The 23,481-nt window shown below is 34.0% G+C and overlaps 1 protein-coding gene across 3 annotated transcripts; it reads right to left on the reverse strand.

Annotated features, from left to right (window-relative positions):
• Positions 1-4,919: 4,919 nt before the first annotated feature.
• On the reverse strand, positions 4,920-14,888 carry LOC114295650 (putative trehalose-phosphate phosphatase C). 3 transcript variants are annotated; one of them, XM_028239952.2, is made up of 9 exons: positions 14,579-14,888; positions 7,894-8,086; positions 7,512-7,652; positions 7,332-7,403; positions 7,112-7,237; positions 6,923-6,979; positions 6,474-6,575; positions 6,154-6,372; positions 4,920-5,363 (listed from the first exon to the last, which is right to left on the reverse strand). In XM_028239952.2, exons 2-9 carry the CDS (start codon positions 8,083-8,085, stop codon positions 5,214-5,216), a joined length of 1,059 nt encoding a protein of 352 aa, XP_028095753.2. In that variant the 5' UTR covers position 8,086; positions 14,579-14,888; the 3' UTR covers positions 4,920-5,213. The 3 variants fall into 3 exon arrangements, with proteins under 3 accessions (XP_028095753.2, XP_028095754.2, XP_028095755.2); XM_028239953.2 differs by lacking the exon at positions 6,923-6,979 and having other exon boundaries at positions 14,579-14,844; XM_028239954.2 differs by lacking the exons at positions 6,923-6,979; positions 7,112-7,237 and having other exon boundaries at positions 14,579-14,853.
• Between the last annotated feature and the right edge of the window lie 8,593 nt (positions 14,889-23,481).

A 23,481-nucleotide genomic window follows, 5' to 3' on the forward strand; every position in this document is an offset into this window, starting at 1 on the left:
GTGGTGGCGGTGATGCCGGCGCGAAGCAAAGAGGAGGTAAACGACAGATTTGGTAAGGGCAACGGCTGGGGTAAGGCAGAGGGAAAGAGAAGTGGAGAAAAACAGACTATAAATCCACCAGAATGGGAAAAACACCCCACAAGGAGGGAGAAGATGGAAAGCAAAGCTTCCAAAGCTCATTGACCAGAAATGGCAAAGGAAACTGAAAAAAAAAATGGTTGAGAGGAGGAGAGAGGCGGCCGGAGGCCGGAGCCCCTCTCTCCCACCCCCAACGGCACTCAGAAAGGAAACCCTAGAAGAAAAAAAGAGTAGAGAGAGAAGCTCTCAAAAGTAGAAAGAGAGTCGTTTCTTGCTTAGCTCAGATCTATTTCGAAGTGGATATGTGTTTAAACCCTTCAGATTTGTGTTCAGAGATTTGATTGAAATCTACTCCTACTCGAATCCTCTCAAATCTAATTCGGTAGTTGCCGAATGCCTCTGATTGGAGGGGGGGAGGGGGTGGTTTGGTTGTCTCTATTTACACATGGCCTTTCATCTCAAGACATATCATTAATTAGTTTATTTTTTATTACAATTTTAACCTTAGGTTAAATGACCACAAAAGACAAAGGGCTATGATACACACCATTTGTATAATTACCATAAAGATCAATAATAAATGTAATGCACATGAAGAATCTCAAACGTTACTTATATATCTTGTCTCAGAAGAATCCAAAAATCGTAAAACAAAAACCAAAAACCCTTAAAGAAATAATAAAAAATATACTTATTATTAAAGATTTGGATTGGATTCAATGATGGATGCTTCTAGCAATACTGGTTCAGAACAATGGAGCAAGGAAAATGTTATTTTTTTATTTTTTTTCCCGTTTTCGTGTACTTGCTGAGTGGTAAACTGTTTGTATTAGTTCGGTTATCCAAAGTCGAATAATATATCTATGTTCGACTACCTTCAACCGAATAAATTGTATATGCTCGGTTTCAAAGTGTCGAACATGTTCTAATTATTTGGTTTGTAAGTATCGAACAAACACGAATTGTTCGGTTAGAAACAGTTGAACAATTCCACTTAGTTCGACTCTGTACTGCCGAACACTTATAACATTTTTTTTTTTTTTTGCTTTTTCTAGAACTGTGCATCTATGAAATGCAGTAATGTTGGATCTAGGGGTCTTATTGACTACACAAGTCAATTTATTACTAATGAGGTAGTCTCATGTTGAAGATTAGTATTTTTTTTCTTTTTCTTTTCGCATGTTTAATGACTTTGGTAACGACAAGGAGCACCACCGGTGTCTTGAGAAGTCTTCACCAATGGTTTTGTTCACCACTGGGTTTGATGCAACACACTAGGACGACAATTAAACAGAGAATAGAGGGAGAGATGGATCGTGCATGGGGGTGGGGTGTGTGAGTGAGTGAGTGAATGAGGGTAAAGATGAAAGATTGTGGGTGGGATGTGTGAGTAAGGGTAAAGATGGAAAGTTGTGGTGTGTATTGAGCAAATTGTTTATCTATCAATTTATTAAAGGTGTGTCTTGAGTATTGGCATGCCTTGAAATGAAAAGTGATTTGTAAATAGAGGCACCCCTAATTGTGTTCTATTTGGTTCAAAATCCCACAAATTTGGGGTTGACTTGTATTGAATGCTTCAAATTAGAGTTCTTCAAGTTTGATCAAAGCCTTCTCTTGGGTTGATTTAGTTCGAATCCCTTGTATTTGGTTTGGATAATGTTCGATCAACATTTCTTTTGGTTCAATTTGGTTCAAATCCTTCAGATTTGTGTTCAATTTGGCTTGATTTGGGCTAAAAGGTGTTTGATTTGGGAGGGGTGCTATTGGTTGTTGAGTGCTAATTGGGATAGTTTTGTTTTAGAGAGGAACGTTGGATCCATTCTCTTGGAAGGAATAATGATTATCACAATCAGAATCAGAATCAAAATCAACGAGATGAAATGAAGCAAAGGAGTAACAAATTGTGCTTTGTTAGAGGTATAATGATAAAGCTTCAAAGAGTTTATTTGAAGCTGTATTCAAAGAGTTTCTTTGAAGCCGTGTGTTTCCTACTCCTATATGTCTGTCTCTATACAATGTTGGCTTGAGTTAAGTATGTTGCTACTAGTAACGCTCATTTGTCGATTGTGTCTAAGGGACATAAGGAATAATGCAACGCATAATTCTCTCTCACTCCTGATTAGCTTCTCACACGTGGTTCTTACCTAGTGGATGCATTGTCACATTCTTCAACCTTGCTTTGGAAGCTATCCTTTCACTGGTCTATTGATCTCATTCCGATTGAATGAGTACATCTCTGCACTAGTGTGCCGATCAAAGATGAAGGCTTAAGAAATGGAGGGTTGTCCAAGCTTTAGCAAGAGAGTGTGGAGGGCATGATGGAGGTCGTCAATTTGCACCTATAGTTGTTTAGCTATGGCTGCAGTTACATATATTCAAGGAATGATGAGTTGAGAGAGCTATTTTTGCGTTGAGCATGGAGATGCAGTGCCTATTCCTCGTCTCAGGATTCACTGCATAGTGTTACATTTAGCTCACTTAGTTGTTGTTTGAACTTGATGACAAGTTTCTTGAAGAGGGGGAGTCTGATGCATCAAAATAACTAGGTTAAATGTCTATTAAATGGTCCATTAGTTGTAGTCTATAAATAGGGGATGTAATATTCTATTGTATATGGTTTTTGATTAAAGAATATACATTGTGATTGGAGTAAAGTTTGCCTTCTCTATCTGGTCATTAGCAGTTTTATCCCTAATTAGGGTATTTGTCTTCTCTCTCTCAACTGAATACTAGATGTTCATTTAGATTTTATTAGAGCGTCTTCAACCCACTCAGCATATAATGTTTGTTAGTTAAAATGCCTAGTATGACTCACTTTTTATCAATTCTAATGCACTAGGCATATGATTAAGTATTTTAACTCAATTCATATTTACTAGCTACATGTAGTTAATCTTCAAGGTTTAGCAAAATATATTTAATCATTAGGTTCATTTTCTTCTATCTTTGTTGTTGATGTGACATTTTTATGAAGTCAATAGTATTTGGATGAATAGTTAAAATAAAGAATATGTTTAAAGTAGAAATATAAAACAGTTTATAGACAAAATAAAATATATACTTTACAGTAATATTTAGATATGTAAAATATATTAATGTTAAAGTTACTCTTAGTTCCATAGTCATAAAAATATATGTGAGGTCCACAATTCATTATGACATAATTTAATTTTATAAATTACTAGAGATACCTAAGAATGACTCTTGCAAGTTACGACTGCACCAAAGTTTGAAAAAAAGCGTACTTACGTAGTGTTTGGTAACGTTTACGTTTTCAGTTTATATTTACAAAAATTTTATAAATTGGTTTTTGTTTATTTTTTATTTATTTTTAGAAAAACATAAACTACAAACGCGTTTGGTAATTGACAAAATGTTTACAAAATTTAAAAAATATAAAAAAGAGTGAAAAATGGCAAGTAGTGGCAAGTGGCGGTGAAAGAAGGTGGTGGCAAGTGGCGGCGAAAGACGGTGGGTGGTGGGTAGCTGGTGGTGGTGGGTGACGGTGGCGGGTGGTAGCGAGTGGATGGTGGTGATGGCGGTGGCGAGTGGTGGAAAGTGGTGACGGTGGGTGGTGGGTACCTGGTGGTGGTGGTGGATGGTGACGGGTGGCTCGGTGACGGTGGCGGGTGGTGGGTGGTAGCGAGTCGGTGGTGGTGGTGGTGGTGGCGGCGGGAGTGACGGGTGGCGGATGACGGGTGGTGGCAGGTGGGTGGCAGATGACGAGTGGTGGCGGGTGCTGGTAGTGGGTGGGTGGATGACAGTGGTGGGTGGTGGCGAGTGGGTGGTGGGTGGCGGTAGCAGGTGGGTGGCAAATGGCGGATGGTGATGGGTGGTGGCGGGTGGGTGGTGATGGTGGTTGAGTGGGTGATGGTGGTGGTTGGTGGGTGGTAGTGAGTGGGTGGTGGCGGTGGTGGCTTCAGGTGGTTGGTGGTGGTGGCAAGTGGGTGGCGGATGGCGGGTGGTGGCGGGTGGTGGTGGTGGTGGGTGGGTGAGTGGGTGACAGTGGCGGGTGGTAGGTGGTAGCGAGTGGGTGGTGGTGGTGGGTGGTGGTGGCAGGTAGGTGGCGGGTGGGTGGTGGGTAATGGTAGTGGCGGTGGTGGTGAGTGATGGTGGTGGTGGCGGTGGTGGTGGTGGTGGGGGCGGGTGGGTGGGTGACAGGTGACTGGTGGTAGTGGGTGGCTGGTGGTGGTAGATGGTGGCAGGTGGGTGGCAAGTAGGTGGCGGGTGGTGGTGGCGGGCGGTGGATGGTAGTGGCGAGTGATGGGTGGTGGATAGCATGTGGGTGGTGGGTGATAGTGATGGTGGTGGCAAGGGGTAGGTGGTGGTGGCGAGTGGGTGGCAGGTGGATGGTGGTGACAGGTGGGTGGTGGGTGGTGGTGGCGGGTGGTGGTGGCAAGTGGGCGGTGAGTGGTGGTGGCAGGTGGTGGTGGGGGGTGGGAGGTGGTGCCGGAAGACGGTGGTGGAAAATGGTGGCGGGTGGTGGCTAGTGTTAGGTGGTTAAAAAAAAAAAAACTGAAAACTCAAAATGGAGACACATTTTTTGTGTTTTCATTTTTTGGCCAAATTTATAAACTGAGACCACTGATTTATAAATCAAAAATTTTACCAAACAAGTTTTTATTTGAGTTTTTAAAATTTTTGTAAATATAAACAGAAAACTGAAAACGTAAGTGTTACCAAACGGCACCTGAGTAATGAGTTTTTTCTCTATGCATGGATTGGTGGTGTACTTTACTTTGGATTAGAGTTGCATGCCTCAAAATTGGACTTCCAATTAAAGAATATAAATAGAAATTCATTCATTTACACACACCCACACAAAAAATAAAAAACAAGTATCAGAGAAGGTAGTATTAGTAATTAGAAATAAACCATTAAACTATTTACAAACTGCACGAGTAGTAAAGTGCTTTTACTATATATATATATATATATACCGTTTAAGTAGTACAACTGTGCTGTTGGCTACTTTTCTTTTCTTTTCTTTTTCTTGATCTATCTCTGTGTCTCTCTAAACCTTTTTTTATTTATTATTATTATTTTTTATGTACAAGAACACCCCAGTGAAGTCAGTCTTGAGTCATGGTAATACCCAGCCAGAGTCTTGAAAAAGTGACGTGGCTTGGCTTGGGCTAGTAGGAAGAAGTGTGTGTGAATCTGGCCAGACTGATCAAGAAAGAAAATACTTCAGAAGGGTCCCTTAGAGAATATGAGGCCATGGTCTCCCTTGGTGTGGATGACACTATGATTGGATACCCCTCTCCTCCTCTACTTCTTACAACCTACATACATAAAAATTTAAACGATTTTGGTATGTAAGAATACGAGTGAAATGTTAAAAACTCACAATTTAGATTTATAAAGTCATTGACAATGATATAGTAAGAGAATTGGACTCTATATGATTGTGTAATAAATAAAAGATCATTTTAAACGGAGGATGTCTTAATCTGATCCACTTCAATCAATCTATAAATGAACAAGTACATTATTAATAAAAACACATTAATCCGTAATTTTTTTATTGTCTGGTTTAAGTGAAAAAACAACTCACTTTGTCCCTTAAAACCATTGCATTTAGAATTAGAATGATAGATTAGGTTTTAAATAGGGGTATCGGGAGGCAAATTGATATCATTAGCTGGAGTGTCGCGGTATTGGAAATTGGGTGGTGACACAATAGTGAATTTTTGGGTTGTGAATCAGCTATCAATTGATACATATCATGAACAAGATTATAATAGCTGAAAATGATTTTTTTAAAACCATTTTCAACTGATTTACCAGAATGCATCAATATTGAAAGAAAAAAAAAAAATGTTGGCACGGTATGTTAAATAATAACACTTGTGATATATGGCAATATTTAAAAATATGGTTACCAAGCTCTTTAAAATTTATAATTCGCCAACAAAATAATTGGTTTATCAAATTAAGCAAAGTGCAAGTTAAATTACATTTAAGATATAATCAAGATATATATATATATATACATATATATATATATATATATATATATGCCAATTTGAATGGCTTTTAAGAAGCGAGTTTAAGATTAGATTGATCAATTACCTTAAAAGCATCTTCATCAGTTCGATCATCTCCAATATATATTGGGAGAACATCACTAGAGCAAGCGAGCCCTAGAGTGTCAAGTAAATATTCCACGGCATCGCCTTTGTTCCACTTAATTGATGGCCTAATTTCCATCACCTTTTTACCTTTCGTTAAGTGAAAACTTGAATACTTAGCAAGTACACACTGCACTCTCTCTTGCAGCATGTCATAATCCTGCATTTATATATAGTTTGTTCACTGTTATTTTTTTTTAATCCAAACAACAATGCTGAAAGAAAAAAAAAAATAATGAAGAAATCAGACAACTAAATTACCTCTTGGTGGACGTGTCGGTAATGTACAGAAATGCAGAACCTGTTGTCTTCTATCATGACACCTTGTATTTTGCTGGTTTTCTTCTCCAACTCGCCTAACATCTATTACAAAAAAAAAAAAAAAAAAAAAAAAAAAAAAAAGCAGCTTGAAATTTGATTCGTGAAAAAATGCATTTGGAAAGACTAGTTTGTTATCTACAATAGAGGTACATCAATTGCATCGAGCAACAGGAGCTCTACTCTATTTCCACCAAAATTGTTCAAAAATGTTAAATTGTAACTGTAGACTTGAGTTTTTAGTCTTTTTTCTTATAACCCTACATTTTGTCTAGAGCTTGGCAAACTAAATACAAATGGTTCAATCAGAAGGAACTCTTCTTCTTCGAAGTTTACACCAATACACCAAAAATGTCACAAATTTAGAACCTTAGGCATACACGTCTAAGTACCTCTTTGATTTTAGGCAAAAACTCTTGTGCGGGTTGGAAGATGACATAATCGTTCCCCTACAAGATTAAGATTTTACATGTCACTAGTTCTCATCATTTATCAACAAAAAAAAAAAAAGATTTCAAATGTGTCAGTGGGATGAAATTTCAGTTCCTAAGTAGTCTGGAATCATTTTGAGGGCAGCTGACCTTTATATCGAAGTCTTTGGTTTGGTACTTGCCATCGTAAGTCTTCAGCTGCCTTGGTGGACCTCTTATGTCCATGCCATGGCTTCCCGCATAGTATACTTCATCTAATTTCACAAATTCATACACCTAAACGCGCATATAACACATGTACATATTACAGGTTGTGTTTCATCTAATGAGTACTAACTTAGAGAAGATGGGACTCATTATTAATTCTCACCTTGTCTCGACTCCTACCACTAATTATGGCTGTTGGAAAACGCCGAGCAACTTCACATACAGCTGAGCGCATCTGCATATTATTTGATTTTACATTAGCATATGGACGGGTGTAGTACATATGAAAAAAGGCACAAAAAGAAAACAACGATTGATAGTAGTAATAATAATAATACATTACCGAATCAGACATGAAAGCACGGTTAGGGTCATTTACAATGGGAGAGAGGGTGCCATCGTAATCCAAAAACACGACGATCTTCTTTCCCTTAGCATTGCTTATCATGTCTTTGAAACATCTCAATGCAGAAGGATGTTCAATCTATTTATTTACAAAAACCAATTAAAGGTGAAAATATCAATCAATAATTGTTGGCAATATCATAAGATGCAATTAATTGTAAGGACTATAGCATATATGGGTAGGAGTGAGACATTTAACGAACATAACTTTATGTACCCAAATAATATTTTCACCAATAGAATAATGTAATTAAAATCTGACATTTTTTGCATTGTAACATGTCATTTTGGCAATGATCAATAGAGTTATAAGAACTCACCAACCAAGAGTTGTAACTTGTGTCGCTAGCATCTAGTTCATCGCAAGGGTGTGTTTTAGTGTGATCATCAGCAACATTCTTGTCATGCCTTGCTTTTGAGATGCTTTCAATATAGTCTGTTGTAGTGGCTCCTGGTCTTTGAAGTCTCATTGAATGATAAAGCTTTGCAAAGCTTCTCATCATTGTCTCCATTCTATAACAAAGAGAAGAAAATTAAATCAAAAATAAAATGGCATATATATCACTCTAGAAAAGAGAGAAAAATTTGTTATTTCATGTCTTGGTTATCCCAAAAATAACATTAAAAAAAAATGGTATGTATATACAGAACATGAATGACATGGTTAACAAAGCCTTTATTAAACAGTTAAGCCCATGTCAAGTCTATCATAAAACTGGGCTTAATTTTGCAAAAGTAGTCACTGAAAGGGCCAGGTCATCTTGACCCAAATAAAAATAAAAAATAAAATTTGTAACTTGTAATTTGCACAGACAATTACAATTTTATTATTATTTTGTAGTTTGCCCAACAATAAATTGGGCAAATGACCTCTCCGTCACAGTCAATACTCATATAGGAAAATGCCTAAGACCCCCAGCTGGGGGTGCTGGGGGGTCGTGTGTGTAGCCCACTGTTTGGGCCAAAAAAATACTATTTTTTTTTTAGCGAATAGGGGGCCGCCACGTCACTGGGAGTCGACCCCCACCGGGGGTATGAATCATGGCCCTACTCATATATTTACTAGTAGGTCCCACTCAAAGGGTGAGAATCACATGATAGGTTTTTTAGTTCTATTTTTTTCAAATTTAAATATTTTTGTCTATATATAATTTTATTCGTCATTCTATCCCAACATATTTATATTTTTGAAGTCAAATAACTTCTCAATTATTTATTTTTTATTTTTTATGTCGCATCTATGACGTTGTTATGTTATGTTATGCATTAAATCATATATGAAGTGTAAGAAGTTGAATTCAAACATGTTTTAAAATATCAATAATAATTATCATGAGATAATAATGATGTTGAGGAATGTAATAATTTTTTATATTTTTTTATAACTACTTTTTCAAAGTAGGGTCACATTGGACCCACCCTTAAGGGTGAGTCATTCCAAATATTATATTCACTGACATATCATAAATATTAATAAAATATAAGAGACACTAACAAAAATCGAATTCAAAATATGTGAATTCATTTATCCTAAAGCCGCTACCCTAGCGGCATAAAATGCAATTTTCTTAAAACCTTCAATTTGAATTTCAATCATCCCACCCACCCAGGGTTTAACGGTAGTGTTATTATAAATCATCATATGACTTGCAGATCAAGAATAAAAAAAAATAAATCATCATATGATTGCTCTGCTCTTTTAATATAGTTCATTCCTTGTTTGGCAAAGACATGCGAAGAAGTGGCACAACGTCTACTGTACAGCATTATATTAGTAAACCTCCTCAACTATCGTGGTAATATCAATGAAAGTGGAAAGAAAAAAATAGAAAAAAAACAGAGAGGTGTTGCTTCAAAATCATATCGGAAAATATATTATTTTCACTAGTTAAAATTGGGTATGAGATTCTCTATTTCAAAATTTTTGTACTTATAATTTTAATACACTTCTAACTGTGTCTTAATATATATATATATATATATATATATATATATTTTAAAAATTCACATCATAATGTCATATGATTGAGAATACATTAAAAATAGAACAACAGGTGTCCATGGAATATCCTCAATGGCCAAATTTGTCAATAAGTTTCCCAAATCACCATGCTACAAGTGTTCATAAATCATAGCAGTAGGCCCTTAAAACAATGTTTAATTTATCAAACAAGTCCTTATTGACAGCAAGAAGAAAACAATTTATATCTCTATCTATCTATATATCTTAACTTAGTAAAGTAGCAATCAGCTGATTTAGGCCACATCGACATGGTGATTAGGCAGGGTTCAAGAAACAACCTATGTGAGACAAAAAAACATACACGTCTAAAGTTCTATGCTGATGGGTATTCTGAAACAAAGTATTCAGCTTCGAAAAACCAAACATATTACTCTGGAGAACATCCAAAAACAATCCAGAATGTCGCTACTAAAATTTTTGAAATTGGGTATGAAAATCAGTTTATTTGTGTAATTGCGAGAATTAATTCCTATGAAACCGAGTACCTGCCATCAGTTAGGAATAAAAATCAGCTATTTCAAAGAACTTCTATATCCAAAGACAAAATGAGAATTTTTATTAATTCATTCTTTTTTACATTAGTAAGAACAACAAGGATTTTCGCAAAAGGTTAAAAATCAACTTTTTGCTTTTTAACCTCTTGAGTCGCATTATATCTCTACTTTTTTACACGTTTTCTTTAAAAAAAAGTTTAAAAAAAAAAAATCAAAAAACTAACTTTTAACCTACTTTCCAAATACAGGATGTCCCCTTGAAACTTGAAATAAATAGCCCTTTGAAAATGACAAGAGAAAAGTGTGGATAATCTTTACCATGCATAACCAAAACCAAAATTAATTTTACTTGCTATTTTTTCATAATTACAAATTAAAATATTGTACTTCCAACTATCCCTGATTTGTACGAAAATGAAAACTTATGTGTGATTTATTAAAAAAAAAAAAAGGGCAAATTACAAACACCCCTCGAGATTTGGTAAAAATACAGATTCCTCCTGAGGTTTGAGAAATTACAAATTACCTCCTGAGGGTCAAATTTTCATAACAAATTAGGAAAAATTAGGGGAGAATCTGTATGAAAATAAAAATCTCAGGGGCAATTTGTTATGAAAATATAAACCTCAGGGGGTGGGATGTAATTTCTCAAATCTTAGGAAGAAATCTGTATTTTCACAAAATCTCGAGGGGTGTTTGTCATTTGTCCAAAAAAAAAAATCGTTAACTAGAAAAATAAAAGGTGAAATTGAAAATTTATGTGTGCTTACTAGTGTGTGTGGTTTTTATTTTTCAGACCATAAATGTGAAGGTGCAGTTGAGTCTCAGAGCATTTGCATTTTAAGTGGGAGATCGCAAGTCCTTGTCTCCAAAAAAAAAACAAACAAACAAATGTGATGTTTTTAATGTTTTCCATACCCTACCCTTGCCACCTTCAAACTCATCAACAACACTTAAATTTGCCTCAGAAAAATACAAAACAAAAAGTCCTTCAACAAGAAGGAAGACACGTTTTCTGATCAACAAAAACTTAAAATTGCCTCAGAAGAAGTCAGAACAATACAAAACCAAAGTCCTTCAATAAGAAGGAAGGGAAAACAGCAAGTTTTCCGATCAGCAAAAGTTAAAATTTGCCTAAGAAAATTACAAAACCAAAGTCCTTTCAATAAAATGGGGAAAAATGCTAGGATGATGAAAGTTTATTCCCAAAGTCACTCCTAGAATGAAGTGGATGCTGTAAATTTAATATTGATGGATATGATTTTAAGGGTGGTTTGAAATGATACAAATAAGTGTATTTTTTGACTTTTTATGAAATATGAGTTGAGTATGGGTTGGGTTTAAAGTGATGGAATAGAGAAGTGATGTGACTTAAATAAAATAATATAATTTAAATAGAATAGTGACTTTTTAATTTTTTTAAAACACCCCAAATAAAGCCTTAATCTATAAATATATTACTCTAAATACTTTTCTCATAATTTTTCTGGTTGGTTGAAGAAGACAATAAAAACACACTGCTGTAGTGACCCATCTCCAATAAGTTTTGTTACTTTTTAATGCAGACTGTCGCCACGCGTGTACACGTGTATCCTATGAAGAAGCCACGAACTGATTGATTAATTATACATTAAAAAATAAGAAAAAGATCCGGACCCTTTTTCCCACCTCCTTGACCCTTTTCTTTTTAATTGGTCAAATTTTTTTTTTTTCTTTCAACAGCAGTGATTGGAGGAGTGATTGGAGGAGGTCTCTATCAAAATCTTAAAAAATAAACTTTAAAATTAAACAAGTGTAAGTAGTCAAATTGACCACTGTAACCCAAAGTGTGAACATGGAAAAACATGACCCTAAAAGAGGAAAAAATTAATTTATATTACATATATTAGTCCGACCAAAAAGTTCATCTACGACAAAAATTAGGTGTAGGAAGTAGGAGACCATCTAGAGGTAGTTGGCCTAACAATTACGTCATCTAATATTTTAAGTATATTGTGATTAGTGAAATTTATGATATTATGTTAAATTATTAAAAAATATGAGTAGACATAATGATTTGTGATTAGTCAAGAATATAATCTCATGTCACCTTTAAATCAATTAATAATTTTTTAAAGCCATCTTCGAGAAGCTTGTTCGACATTTGAAGGAAAGGAAGACCCACATCCATACACCAGGCTAACAAAGGGACTTCTTGGAAAAGTCCTCCTTCAACCGACAGACAACTTTATAAGGTCTGAAGTCCCAGGAAACTACCATGAAGTGGACTATCATATAAAATTCAAAATTATAGTTTTTTTTTTTTTAATAATAAAATTGATAAAAGTGATAAACAAATCCAATGCAGGTTGATGTCAAGACTTTGTGCGTCAACCTCTCAATTCAATCTCTCTAAAGAAAAAAAAGTAATAATAAAATTTTAGAAATAAATTCATTTCAATAATATAATATAAATATCCTAATCATAAATAACAAAAAAATTTATAACCGACACAGGAGTTACTAAGAAATGTTTGTAACCGTCAAGAGCTCAGTCGTCTAATGAGTTACGATTTTTTTTTGTTTTATGAAAAAACAACAAATAGAAAATGATACTATCAAGATTCTCAATTTCAATCTTTAAACCGACTATTAAAAAAAGGCAACGCCTTGAATTTTGAACAAAAGCACCACAGAATAAAAATGCATAATATAATCAACAGTTCAATTTGATGTGTGCAACACAATTATAAAAAAGAAAAAAAAAAATCACTTTTGAAAAGTCTCTTCTATTTTTTTTCACTGGCATAACAATTTTATTTTTAACATTATTATATTTTACACACCTGATCAAAGATCAAGATTATGTTTTGCACCTTTGCATAATATTTTAAATTTCAAAAAAATAATAATAATTAAGAATTGCACTCCTTGTATCCCAAACAAAAACTTTAAAATATCAAAGAAAATATATTTTAAACTCTAGTCTATATATACACGAAAAATGCTTGGGAATTAGTGCTCCCACTAATTAGGTGGCAGTGGATCCCGTCATTAATGATGTGATGTTTTGGTCTTGAAGTTGTATTTTTTTTTTTTACTTTTTTAATGCATTAGTGCTATTAGTAGTGATATTTTTAATAGAATGAATCATTGCTGATATATACACACATACGGAGTAAAATAATGAAAAGAGACACCGTACACGTGTACTCTAAGCCCTGATCATCATAAAACCCATATCCCTATGCTTTTGTGGGCCTCCTGAGGGTCAAAAGAGGATCTAGGCCTAGTGGGGGCCAGAGGTTTAAAAAAATGAAAATTTTAAAAAAGTAAAAGTTATTTTTAAAATTTTTCTTTTAAAATTAATGAAGGTATAAAATTTATTTACATAATTGTAGTCTTGTTTGAGATTATATACTATTTTAGTAATTTTTTTAATTTTTTTATAAAAAATAAAGAGAGTAATATGATAACTTATAACTTTATTTTACGAAAATGGTAAAAAAATAATTTTTAACTTTTTACTAAGTTTTTTGATTTTTTTAAAAAGTGATTTGAAAAATTAGTAAAAAGTTTCTTTTGATTTTTTTATTAATATTTATTTATAATATCACATCACAATAAAATGATCAAATTATTCTTAATTTAAAAAAATTATAATTTTACTTATATGATTTATTTTAATTCGTAGAAGGTATAATTATAATTTCACAAGTAACCTATTTTTACCTCCTTAAATGATTTTAATGGCAAAATGGCGCTTTTTTAAAAGAATTGCAAAAGGCAACTTTTTTGGGAAGTTGCCAAAACAGGACATAGTAATTTTTTTTTTTTATTAAAATTAAAAATGGTCAAACAAATCAATTGCACTTTTACACTTTCCATTTTTTTTATATTCTTCCTAAAAAAAAAATACGTGTGCGGTGCATGTAGAAGCGAGTAGAAAGCGCGTGTTGTACAAATAAATAATTACGTTTAATACGCGCGTTAGATTCGCGCGGGCTTAGAGTACAATTTTCAATAACGAAGAAAGAAGAAAAAAACGAACACCAACTGTTTTTTCGTCTGTTTCTCTCTCTCTCTCTCTCTCAAACGCAAACAAACCGTCACTAAAAAGTAAGGGCTGATAAATTTTTAACAGAAGAGGAGGAGGAGGACCGGTCCACCGATTTCTCCGGTGAAGGGCGCGTATTAAATAGCTCGAACTGATGTGACACCGGCTCACGCGCCGGAGAATATGAAATCCAATTTTTTCTTCATGGTCTCGTCCTCCGATAGTTTTTTTTAATGCGAAAAGGAAATTTTCATTATTATCAACTTTTGATTTCTCATGATTTTGTAGTTAAATCGAAGGAATCAAAAGTAAAATGAGACTCAATTAATAAAATTCAATGTTAACACTATATGTATATATGAATATGCAGAATGAGAGATTAGATTGAAAAACAGTGAATGTATACGTATTTAGGGGGAGAGAGAGAGAGAGAGAGAGAGAGAGGAACTTACAGATCCTTGAGGAACTCTGTGCAATAGCTTCAATTGCTTGCAAGAACTTGAAATGGAAGAAACGAAATTCAGAAGTGGAAGAACTTGAGAGAGAGTTTTAGAGAGAGAGAGAGAGAGAGAGAGAGAGAGAGATGCAGGAAAGGTAGGAGAGGGGGAGTGGAATGGAAAAGAGGAGGTATGAATTTATAGAGAAAGAAGGAGGAGGGTTTCAGGGTTTCCATCTGTTTTGTCAAATTGCTAATGGCGTGGTCCTGATCCTATGTATTAATTAAATTTGGCAATAAAATCTGAAAGTTAATGCTTCCACCTCAAAAGGAAATATTCACGCACCACAAATCTTAGTACATATTATTTGTGATATTTGAATATAAATTTATTAAGGAAAGTTAAATATTCATACATAAATTATAAATTTTTTTTATTATTATTCGAATATGCATTCCATTTAAATATTTATGTCTGAGCAATTATTTTTTTTGGTTAATAAATTTATATCTAGATTATATAAATAGCGTGTATTGAAATTTTATTTGGTGTACACACAATCAAGATGGACCTATGGGGGGAGGGATGTGGTTGCACCCCAAAAAATAATAAAAATTATGACCGCCTTAGGCAAGAAGTAACTAAGTGAGTTTTTGGAAAGTTGTTATTTTAGTAGATTAAAATTTTTGAGTTTAGAAAGATAGTTGGATTATTTTGCAGTTGGATGTGATGTTTGTAAGAGAAAAAGTGAAATGATTATGGGTTTGATGTGACATTTTATCTTATTGACTATTTTAACTTATTTTGTGATTTCATACATTTTAGCCCAAAAAGCCAAAAAAAAACCTTTGCCAAAAGCATAAAATAGGCTAATTTAGTTAATAAGACAAAGTGGCTCATTCAAATCATAATTATTTTATTTTTTCTTTCACAATTATTACATCCAAATTAAAAAAAGTCAAAAATTTTTCCTAAGCAAGACTAATTTAGCCAAGCTAAATTAGCAAAAAAAGTAAAAAAAAAAAGAAGATGCTAAATTAGCTCTTTTCAAACGATGACTATATATATTATGAACAATGTTAAATCTACTTAAATTGTTACTAACAATCTTACTAAAAACATACATGTCACCACATTATTGGATATTTAAGTTTCATTCTTTTTTTTAACAACCAATCACATTTGGTCTCTTTGTATTTTTAGTAAGATTATTAGTATATATACAATTATTCATATATTGTACTAGTAATTAGTACTCATTCCGTCTCAAAATATTAGTTCCTTTTCAAAAATTAAAGACTAAAATAATATGAATTTTTTTATTTTGCTCTTCTTTTAAATTCATTATTAATATTTTGAAGTGTAATAATTGTATTACCGTAGGGTAGTTTTGGAAAGTTCATATTTTAGAAATGTAGTAATTGTACTACCCCAAAAAATTAAAATTTTCAAAATGGATTAATATTTTGAAACGGAGGAAGTAAGCTAATTTTAATTTGAATGAGTCGAGGTGTGCGTAAACTAATCCGAACATACGATCATTAAAAAAAAATAATTTTAAAAGATGAAAAGTTATATTTGTTTTTTGTCTCCAAAATTTGAATTATGATCAGTATTGTGTGTAAATAGAATTACTTCCCTCAATATAGCATCAACTCAAAATTACCAAAGTAGCCTTACTAATTACTACAAAATAAAATGTCGACTTTTTACTTGCTGCTGTACTTGATTAACGAGTAAGGTACGTCTTGCATGTAAGGCTACTTTGGTCATTTTGAATACTATTGCACTCTTCTTCTTGATTCTGGCTTGAGGATTTTGGGTGAATACTTTGTCAGCATATAAATACAAGAAGTCCAATATATGTTCCTTAATTTTTGTTGTTTATTAATGGATAAATTAAATTGGTGGTCCTTATATTTTACTCATATTTTAATTTTTATATTTTCAATTAATTTGATTTTGATCCTTAATTTTAAATTTTGGATCAATTTGGTCCAATTGATAATATCGTTAATATATTTTAAGAAAAACTATCATTAAATTAGTTGAAGTTAACTTATTGAGTTTTTTTGGTAAGTTTATAATTTTGCCTTTAAAAATATGGCATATGACACTTATATGTATATTTTTCATAAAAAAAATGTTAAGTTGCAACTAGAGCTATGCAAAATACTGTCTAATCTATTAAAACTGCATCGATCCGCATCAATCTGTATCATTTTATCCGCTAACGGTGGATTAACCTTTAAAATTTAGAATTTGCCTGTGAAACCGCTCTGTTCTGTTATAGTTAATAAATATATATTTTTTAACTTCTAATAAAATATCAAAGTAAAAAATGAGTGTAAAAGAGATTTAAGATGTAAAATTTGTTACAAATTAGTAGTTATATATGAAAAATATTATGTAAAATAAGTTTGAATTATATATATAAAAAATATTATGCAAATTAGCGTAATATATTATGTAAATGCTTGATTATTAGTTGAGAATATTTATCAATCCGTCAATCTACCCTAAACCGTTATTTGATTATTTGACAATCTGCAATTTGGTTTATAATTTTACTCTCAAACCACCCGAATGGCACCGGGCACACCCCTAGTTTTAACCAATCGAACTAAATTGAGATAAAATTATAAATCAATATTAAAATCGAGTCAATTGAAATTACATGAACAAAAATGATATAGAAACCAAAATACAGGAACTACTATTGTAATTTATCCTTTATTATTTTATTATTAGGGGAAATGACTAATTAATTTTGAATTGTTTTGGAAAGTGCTAAATAAATTAATTTTTTTATTTATTACGAAAAGACGTATAAAAAAGTAGAGAAATGATATGATTTAAAAAATCAAAAAAATTAGTTTATAATCCACTTCTCAAAAAGGCCATCTATTTCTTTCAAAAATAAAATTAAAAATCATCGGGGGTATGCTTGGTAGACAAGAATAAAATAAAGGGTAAAATTCATTTTACTTGATGTGGTTTGACGTGAAAGCACTTTATTTCCTTATAATTTAAATATAGACAGAAAGTCTCATGCAGTTTTGGACAAAAATACAATCATTAACACCGTTAATTATAGATGTGAAAAGATTATAATATCCTCAAATCCTACACATAATTTATAATGTTTATCATTAATTCAATTAAATCACAATAGTTACAAAATTTAAATTATGTATTATAATTCTTAACTTTTTATTCTAATTTTAATTTAGTCACATTTTGGATCACAAATTCACAATTAATCATAAATATTTAATTATTTAGTGTACTTCTTTACTTTTTAATCTAATTTTAATTTAATTATATTTTATATCACAATTAAATCTAAATTCTAAATTATTTATTATTTATTATTTATTATTTTTTCAACATGTTAATTTAATTTTAATTTTAATTTAATCATATTTTAGTTCATTTTTAATTATTATTTAGTTTGTATTTTTATTTAATTATATTTTAAGTAAATTCTTAATTATATTTTATATTTTTATATTATATTTTATTTTAATCAACACATTTATCTAATTTTAGATTGGGAGAAAATTGGGATAAAATGATCCGTTTGTTGTATTAATTTCATTTTATTTTTTCAAAAAATTAAATCCAATCTAAAAAATGGTGTGTGTGATATACTATCTGAATGAAAAACATAACAATGACACTTCAGTCCAAAATTATATAGGAATTTTTTGGTTATATTTGAATCATAAGCAGATAAAATATTCTAACTCTAAATCATGAGAAAACAAAATGAATTTACCCCTAAAATAAAATGAGAACAAAATAAGAGTAGAAACAAAAAGAGAGTCTGAATAAAATACATGTTCACATTCTCTTGTTAGACTGCCGACATAAGAATAACGTGGTCATTAAATGATGATTTTTATCTTTATACTTTCCTAAATTGATGGTTTTTATCTTTATACTTTCCTAAATTGATGAATTAGAATAAGGGGTTGTTTGGGGTGTTCTAAGTGTACTTTTTGAACTAAAAAGTTGGGAAAAAAAATACTCCATCCGTCCCAAAATATTGGTCCCTTTTGGGGAATCCAACTTTTTTTGGTAGTACACTTATTGCATTTGAAAAAAGTTGGTTTTCCAAAATTACCCTTTTGATAGTACATTTTTTGGGAATATCAATGTCATAATTGTACTTTTTAAATTGTTTATTACTTTAACAGAAGGGCAAAATAGGAAATTTACATTATTTTTGTACTTGATTTATAAAGAGAGACTAATATTTTGGGACAATAAAAAATGGAATAAGGGACTAATATTTTGGGACGGAGGGAGTATAGATGTTTGGGTTAACTTTTTGACTTTTTATGAAAAAATGTGTATTAAAAAATTGCATAAATAAGTGTGTAGGAGAAGATAGGTAGGAGCCGTACGGAATGGCAGTGGTGGCTCGCTGGGTGAGTAGATGAAAAAATATTGTCTACTTCTCGGGCTTTGATTGGATGGTATTGTTTGGCCGGTGGGGACCCACCACGGGTCCCGTTTTTCTAATCGGAACCATTCAATGTGTAGAACTCATCAAGTACTACATACTTGTAAAAAAACACGTTGATTGGATATCGATAACTATCTGATCGTGTTAGTTTTCTTTGTCAACTGTTAACTATAATACCATCCAATTTTTATATAAAACTGATTTGATAATGTAGTTAGCGATATCCATAGATGTGATTTTTTACAGACATATAGTACTATACGAGTTCTACGTATTGAACGGTTCGAATTATCAAAACGAGACCCATGGTGGGCCCCCACAGGCCCAACTTTACCATGCAAATAAGTGAATGTACACATGTTATTATTTTTTGTTTTTCCTTTCATTGCAAGTGGCTGACGTGTCCGTACGTTGATGGGTTGGTCAGGTTAAACTTTTATATTAATTTACCATTTAAATTAATATTTGTATATTATTTTTTTAATATTTTTTTTGATGAATAATGATAACTTTTTAACTTTTTTGATAATTTTTTAACTTTTTAATTTTTTCAAGAGTTGTCAAACCAACCCTAAATATTTTGTGTATTTTTATTACTCTTTTACTTTTTTGATGGTGGCGCACGTGAATAGCGATTATAGTGGATAACCGTTAAAAGTAAAAAGCTCAACGGATGAAGGGAACCAAATCGACAAGATAAGTAATTAATAACATCAAATCATGAATAAATTTAATTAGAGATACTTTTTTATGGACAAATAATATTAAGAAACTCTCTATTTTTATTAATTAAATATCAACTTCAACTCCTATTACTCTAAGATTTTTATTTTTATTTATACTAAAATAACACTGGCTAATCAAGAAAATTTAAAAAGAAAAATATATATACTTGCTAGTCAAGAATATTTGAAAAGGAAAATATTAACTCTTGTCGAATAAAAAAATAAACTAAATAGGTAACCTAAATAAACAGGAAATTAAGCATTTTAACCTTACAAAATAATTATAATTAAATACTAAAATAATAAAATAAAATATATAATTTTTAAATCCTAAACAAACATTTTATTGTGATTATATGATAGAATAAAATACATAAATATTAACTTAGAGAAAACAATATGTATTTTCAATTATAACAGTCATTTTTAGGACTTGTACGAGTAAGAAATAATCTTCTCGTATAATCCTGTTGATCAAGTCTGCGCTCCTCCAAATGTCGTCGCTTTACTCCCTGAAAATACAAACGTGAGCTAGCCGGCGGGTGTGTACCGGATACCTCTCCGATACCTAAGTCAGCAAAATAGACAAATAGACAAAAGCTCTATGTATTCGAGAATCAAAATTGTGTTACCTCTCCATAGGTGATGTTATGAGCTTTTATAGGTTCCGCGTGGCATAATCCTAGTAGGACTCTTATTCCTCCATGCAGAGTCCCCTCATTGCTTAAACCAAGTGAGATGGTTTTACCCCGGTTGGATGGCAGTACGACCGGGATAAAACAGCCATGCTAAATTGGCTGAAACAACCGAGCTCTAGCTAGCTCGGTTCTTTCCTCTGTTAATCGTACCTCGGTTTCACCTGTTGAAACCATGCTATCCATAGTGTGCCTAGACCGAGCTATTCAACAGCAAGGTCCTGAGAAAAGGCCCAAAATACCTCGGCTCAATATGGTTTGACCGAACTAACTATCGCCGCTCTAACCATGCTGACCGAGCTAACTACAAAGCTCTTTTGGACCGAGCTAACTTCAAGGCCCCTTTTACTCAGTCCTTACTGTGGCCCACAGAATGACCCATTACCCAGCTTGGCTCAATTTACATATAAATTACCCTCTCAATTGCCCCTTAATTCCATCTGCGCAGCATGATAGGGATTATCTTTTACTAGCCGAGCTAAAAACTTTAGTTTTTCGACCCGGCTAAATCCACCCATCTATCTGGTCAAAAACGGCTCTTCAGTCACGCTGTCATCTGAATCGCTTATTCTTCCAAAGACAAGTGTCCAACCCCCACTGGCTGAATACAACTGTCATAGCCGCCCTCGTACCTCGCAACATTTGAACAGTCCTGCCCAAACTCGTTCTTTTCACAAAAAACCCTATTCTTTGAACCATACGCACCGCTATTCATCTTCTTCTCTCTTTCTGAGCATCCATTTTTCCAAACATAGTGCTTGCGAAGTTTCTCCTTGCGATCTACGATCTTCATCCTCTTGTCTTCAAACTGTAAGTACCTCAGTCCCATTTTCGTTTTGTTTGTCAAGTTTCTGAAATATATAGCACAATACTCGTATGCTTTTTTACAACACATATAGCATTTTTGTTTCCATTTTTCTAGAAAAAAGTAGTGTAATAGAACCATTGCATTCATGAATAACCTGTAGAACGATGCGTTTGATCCTAAATAGAATTCCTACCGAGCTAGGATCCTGTTTGTACTTAAGGTGTGCACCCAACCGAACTAGATGACCAAACTAAAACTTCACGCCATACGTGTAATCTCCATAGGTCTAAGTACCCTCTGTTACACCTAACCGAGCTATAGAACCGTACTAGGTTTTGCACAATACCATGCTAGAAAGCCCTAACCACCGACCGAGCCACAACTTGAGGCTAAACCAACTCCCTTAGTCAAAACTGAACTAAGAATGCTACCCCAAATGCTCAACCGGGCTAAAGACCCTTGCTCAAACCGGGCTAAGAATGGACAGTATCCCACGTAGCCGAGCTAGGACTTCATTTATCTTGCCTTTGTTTCTTTTAGCACGATCCAACGATCTGTGCTTAACACCTTTCTTTTTTACTTTGCAGACTCTGACTAAGTTACCGAGGCACTCCTTTGAACGTCCGACCGAGATATCCAACATCTTCTCAGCACCGAGCTAACACTTAGGCTAATTTATACATAATTTAAACCTACATGGGGAAGTATAGGCTCTTAGTAAACACACCAGGTGCTATGGCCGAGTTCCGAAGGGACTACCATATACCTGATGATGTCCATCTTACCTTAACCGAACTAGACATCACCCCCTGGGGAAACCCTGGCTTTGTTCCGTTTGCACTTCTTTCCATTGTAGAAATCGGACTAAGATTCCCTGTACAGCCCCTTCTTTGCGAGTTCCTCAGACAAACCAACCTCTGCCCTACCCAACTTTCCACAAATTCATACCGCATAATAAATGGCATTGTCGAGCTAAACCGCCGGGCTGGCCTTAACCTCGGTTTAGCCGAGCTCTTCCACCAATATTCCATAGGATCGGCTGAAGATGGCTGGGTTTACTATTTAAGAATAAGGCGTCGACATGAAAAGATAATAAAGAATACCCCAGATAAGGATGTAAACGATGATGATTTTTTCTGGGTTTCTGGGAACTTCGAAGACCACGAAGCCCAGATCCCTGGCGACCGAATAAATTGGAATAAAGAAGTCGCTGGTATAACTACCTCGGCCCTATTTCATGTTCTTTCTCTTACTTCGGTACTTACTTTTAACCATACTAACTGTTGTCTCCTTCCTTCATGCAGATTTGAACTTTCTCAAGTCCCAGTATAGCTACCCCAACTTGAATGCACTTCACGCCGCTCTGCGATATCCCAACAGAAGCTGGGCCGAGCTACTGAATTTTGAACCGACATACAGATATAGCAGCCGTAGGAAGACCAGGGTGACCAATTTCTTCCTTGAGCCTTCACCGAAGCCAGACCCAACCTTGCCTTAAATTAATTTGATCTCGTTGACAGCGGAGCAAGAGATGGCCAAGAAAAGAGCAGTAAGGGCCCTCCTAACCGAAGCAAACCAGGCTGAGGTACCACCAGCCAGCCAAACTCAAGAGACCGTGGTAGCCCTGCCAACCCAGCAGCCTTCATCATCTCAGGCAAGCAAGCGTGCTCGGACTTCCACAACCGAGCCACGCCTTGTCGACGAGAATGAAACCGTGGTTCCTCAAGCCTCTCCACCAAGTCCTCCACCTGAGCGCTCTGACCGAGCTAGCTCTTCCAAGTGGGTGCCAAAGGTCACCTTTAAGAACCGTGCTATCACTGACTCCGATTCAGTGGTCGCGGAAAAAGATCATTTGCTGGCCTTCAATCTGGCCAAGAGCGTCTGCCTTCTAGCCGACATGAATCATCATGACCACCTTACCGAGCTGAAGGCCATTCGCTCGGCTTCAAAGTCAATGGTGTTGGTAAGTTCTCTTTTTCATTCTCCAAATTTCAATATCTTTTAGCTCGGTTCCTACTTAATACTGCCTCATTCCCCTCGCAGACATTACAGAAGAACTACATTGCTCACAAACGCGTGCTGGAACTTCGAAAAACTATAAGGCAGGCCATGGCAGAGGCCGACGAAAAAACAGCCAAACTAAAAGAATCTCAGCAAAAGATGGCCGAGCTACAGGCTGTAGTAGCCCGGCTCACTTGCCTAGTCAATTCAGCCGA

The sequence above is a fragment of the Camellia sinensis genome, chromosome 1, assembly GCF_055761805.1.
Source record: "Camellia sinensis isolate YWXY chromosome 1, ASM5576180v1, whole genome shotgun sequence".
Taxonomy (NCBI): domain Eukaryota; kingdom Viridiplantae; phylum Streptophyta; class Magnoliopsida; order Ericales; family Theaceae; genus Camellia; species Camellia sinensis.

Coding starts and splice junctions, on each gene's coding strand:
- LOC114295650 (XM_028239952.2), bottom strand. CDS start 8,085: ATGGAGACAATGATGAGAAGCTTTGCAAAGCTTTATCATTCAATGAGA. Junction 7,238..7,331: donor GTGGTAGGAGTCGAGACAAG/GTGAGAATTAAT, acceptor ATGCGCGTTTAG/GTGTATGAATTTGTGAAATT. Junction 6,373..6,473: donor ACCGACACGTCCACCAAGAG/GTAATTTAGTTG, acceptor ATATAAATGCAG/GATTATGACATGCTGCAAGA.